Source organism: Alligator sinensis, unplaced genomic scaffold, assembly GCF_000455745.1.
Source record: "Alligator sinensis unplaced genomic scaffold, ASM45574v1 scaffold628_2, whole genome shotgun sequence".
Lineage (NCBI taxonomy): Eukaryota > Metazoa > Chordata > Crocodylia > Alligatoridae > Alligator > Alligator sinensis.
The window spans coordinates 6,030,813-6,035,032 of record NW_005841833.1 but is presented as its reverse complement, the minus strand read 5'-3'; the positions used below and the strand labels follow the sequence as shown (position 1 = coordinate 6,035,032).

At 55.0% G+C, this 4,220-nt stretch overlaps 1 protein-coding gene across 1 annotated transcript in view; it reads right to left on the bottom strand.

Moving 5' to 3' along the window:
* The window catches only part of SEZ6L (seizure related 6 homolog like), a 74,574-nt gene extending 70,802 nt beyond the window's left edge, over positions 1 to 3,772 (bottom strand). The window contains exons 1-2 of the mRNA XM_025199912.1: positions 3,680 to 3,772; positions 2,632 to 2,706 (exon numbers count right to left, since the gene is read on the bottom strand). Coding sequence (XP_025055697.1) covers positions 2,632 to 2,706; positions 3,680 to 3,772 — 168 coding nt within the window. The remainder of the gene's footprint in view (positions 1 to 2,631; positions 2,707 to 3,679) is intronic.
* Between the last annotated feature and the right edge of the window lie 448 nt (positions 3,773 to 4,220).

Sequence of the window (4,220 nt, the reverse complement as noted above, 5' to 3'; positions counted from 1 at the left end):
CCTGTTCCGCAGCAAAGCTAGCAGCTGGTCTCCTGTATGCACCGAGCAGGCGACCTTGTTGGGAGCGCGGGCAGGGGCTGGGGTGTTGGAGCTAATCACTCTGATCTGAGCAAACCAGTGATTCTCAAGCAGGGTGCCGCAGCACCTGGGTGGGGGGGTGCCTCGAGAGCCCTTCACGTGTCCATACAACATTAGCACAGCAATGGGTGCAAGCAGGGAGATGAACACAGAGAATAAATGGAGAATGCAAAATGCATGCAGAGACTTCGAAACCCACCGCCCTGCTGTGATGGGAGATCTTTGCAATGGAAGAACCGCGCTCCTGTTTTTCGGTATGCCACAAAAGAGTGACAGCTGAGAGCTGGCGTTTTGCATTCTGCCAAGAGGCGCCTCGGATCTAGAAAGGTTGAGGATCGCTGGCTTCAGCAACAATCGGACCTCGCGGGCTCCTCAGGAGAGGGGAAGCCAGGCATTCGTCCAGTCTCCCCCTCAGGCTCCCTGCTGCTCCGCACTGTATTCAGGCCAGTCGTGCCATAGCCAAGAGAGTGAAAGGCAGCTGAGGCAGTGAAGAGGAAGCTGCATTTCTTGCTCTGCAAGGCAGGGACGCGAGCTCTCTCCTTGCCCAGCCAGCGGGGGATCTTTGCTCCAGCCCTGCAGCAACCTGTGTAGTGCAGCCGTCACAGATGGCCGGAGCTGCAGGAAGCAGCCCAGCTTCCAAGAGGCCTGGAAGATCGATCTTTCCTTTATTTCCACGAGGGGGATGCTATAGCCCGGCCACGCCAGGGCCTCTAGTGACAGCTGCCCAGCCAGTGCTGGGTCCCCCGGCTCCTCATGTCAGGAGCATCGCAGTCCCCGTGCAGGTCTGTGCAACACCTGGGGAGCATCCCAGCACTGTCCTTTCTTGCACGCAGGGGTGATGCTGGTTCCCCTTCCCCCTGAGCTGACCTGTATGGACCAAACTCACCACATCCCTCCCAGCCAGCTGGAGCAGAGACGTCCCTGCCATGCCATGCTCTTGGGTCAGGGCATGGCCTAAAACCGGCCTCCAGCCCTGGTGGGACAAGTAGAGCTGCACCTGAGCTGAGGGGCACAACCCAAGCCCTCCTTCCTCCATCCTCCCAGATGAATTTTGCAGATGTGAAGCTGGCCCTGCTTCACCGATGGGCCACTTCTCTGGGCCTTTGTGCCTCCAGGCACGCTGCTGACCCTCCATAAAGCAGGGCTTCCCCACCCAATGGCGCTGCATGAGGGTTTGGACCCTAGCATCATCTTCCACCATTGACTCTGCACAACCTTCAGCAAATCTCCCGGCCTCTCTACCCCTCAGTCTGCCCAGCGGTAAAATGGGGCCAATAGCACTGATTAATGACCTCCTGTGTATTTCCAGGCTTACCAAATGAATGCCTGGATGGTGTTGGGCACTCCTTAGAGAGAAACTCCTATTTTTTTCATGTATATTTTTAATCAGAATTATTTCCGGAGCCTCGCTTTGATCCTGTTTGCTCCAGGAATAGCATCATATTTTGCAAGCACGGTGTATGTTGATAACCAGCGTGTCCTGTTCCATCGTTCCTGTTCCTATGAGCCAGGTGTTGGCATAACAAGCGCTGCGCTGTTCAAGCAGCTAAAAATATTGAACGGTGGGAACTGGAAATCCGGAGAAGATGTCAGCGATCCAATATTTAAGTTCTCACCAAAACCAACTTTTCTAGCTTCTTTCACATGCCATCGAGTGATGACAGCAGATAAGTGACTTGCTGTCCCAGGGTTTTTGGAGGGGCATGGCTTTTTCATTACTGTGACATCCAGGCTCTGGGTTTGGGTCTCGTATTCAGGGTGCAGTATATTCGACCGTGCTGTATATGGGTCGTGTTTAAGGGGCAGGATGGGAATATGACTGTATTTCACTGGGCGTTTCATTATACAGAAGTTTTGAAGCTCTTTCTAGTGGCGATTTCAGGGGTACGTTGGCAGAGACTTGTCGGCGTCCCACAGTGTTGTTTGTATGCACAATCTGGCGTCACGTTAGACCCATGTTAGGCAAGAGAGAAACTCCCAGGGAAGGGCAGAGCAAGGCATCCAGGCCCAGCTTTGCCCTTCCCCGGCCCCTCGATCTTACTGTGCTTCTATTTCGGAGCAAGGCAAATCAGCCAAAATGTTGGCCCTCCTCCACTGATGTATGGAGAGAAGCAAAATAAAACACCTGCTTTAATGAGACTTTCCTACCTATGTCTGCACTCGCCGGACTTACTCCATGATTGATATTCCCGCCAGGAGACTGCCGGCTTTTACTTATTGCATCTCATATCAATGGCCCGGCACGGGCCTCCGCACCTTGCACTGGGTTTCCGATCTCAGCAAAGAGGGATTGCAGAATTGGGGAAAGCAACGAATTGCTCCTGCCTTGTGCTGTTGGAGACGCTTCTTTTTAAAGGTTTTTCTTTCAAATGCCTTTAAAACCACGAGACGGAGAATGAAGGGTCTCCGGCAAAAGTCTCGTGGCCCTCTCAGACGTCAGTGCCCTTCTGGCATCTATCTTGCAGTGCTGCTACTCTATGCTGGGCTTGCTCTGGCTTAACTTTATCCTTCGTTAAGCAGCAAGTGCCCCTGGGTCTGCCCGCTGCACCGTACGTAGCTCCTCTGGGCGCAGACGTAGCCTAGGCTCCCGACAAGGTCGCTGGTGCCCGTGGTGGCTCCACTCTCAGCCTAAAGCCCAATGGTTGTTTAAGGGGGGATTAGGCCTCCTCTAGCTTATTACTTTGGAAGACTTCGTGAAGTCATATTGCTGCTTATTTATATGTGACGGCCTTCATGCATATTCATGGCGCCCTTTGCAAACGCGCCGTTCCCAGGAGTTGGAATTTATTCTTATCAATAAACATTTTGAGGGCAGCAGAAGTGTGCACGAGGCTTTAAATCACTTGAAAAGGGGGCAGCCGGTGTCCCAGAGAGCCCGCAGCCTAGCCACGCCAGCCGGGGAACGGGGCGCAGGGACTGAGGTCTCCGTTTGATGGGGCAGAGCCGGCACTTCGGAGAGGAGAGATTTGGGAGTGGGGAGCTCCAGTGAAGGAGGCAGGGTACGGAGACCGAGGGTGGGAGCTGGAAGGAAGGTGGAGCACCGCGGGGCTGGCGGAAAGCAACTCGACACGACCTCTGCAGCCAGACGTGTTCGGGGCAGGCAGGAGATACCCGTGGGGTGGAGTGGGGCACATGTGAGTGACACTTGTGACACGCTCTGTGCCATGTATAAGTGCCGCGGCCCATCCTTCTTCTTGCGTATGACTTCAGAAAGTCGACTCCTCCAACCATTTAAGAGTAGATCCATCAATACTACCGCCAGCCCATCCCACGCACTGCCTCGGACCCAGGTCTGACCCCGGCGCTTCAGGGGAAGGTGGGAGGGCAGGGGAAGGTACGTACCTGCCCTGCACAGCAGGTGCAAGCCGGTCACCAGACAGGGCCACGGCGGGTGCAGCTCGGGGCGTTTCGATGGGCGAAGGGGATCGTGCAGGTGGCACAGCCTGCCCCGTTGCAGGGGCCCAGCACGTCTCTTGCCAGCTCCTAACCTGAGCTGCATGTTGAGGGCAGGGGTGATGTTTGCTGCATCTAGCTCTGGGCATTCGCTCTTCCCTGCCGCCCTCCTGGCCTGTGCTCTCCCGGCCTCCCTCCGCAAACTCACCTCTCTCCGCACGGGCTCATAGGCACGTTGTCGCTCGCGTGAGCTCTCCGATGCCGCAAGGGCATTTCCCTTCACCACGAATGACGGTGCCATGGACTCATTTCCTCTCTCGGGTCTCCTCTCTGCCCCACCTCCAACACTCAGAGCCTACACTTCTTTCCAGCTTGGATGGTTTAATCAATTCAGGTGCAAGCACTTGACAACCGACCCCATATTTTGCTTGTGGGTTTTCTGCAGATTCAAAGTTCCCAGGCCTGGAGGAGAGGTGCCTCCCAAGTGTTTCCATCTGAAATGCAAAGCTCTTTCCAGTGGGCAGGACCTGCTTGGCCCCTGCAGCAGTGAGAAGCAGTAGCTCACTGAGACGGACGCCTGCATCCGCGCTTTGCAATGCCAGTCTAGCGACATCCCAGCTGCAGCCCCAGAGCCTCACCGGGATACAGGCCTATTTATTACCAGACATTTTAGGCAAAATAATAACATTTCTCTTGTGCCGGATGATTATTCAGCCTTCCAACCTCGTGCTGCACAATGTGTCAGTATG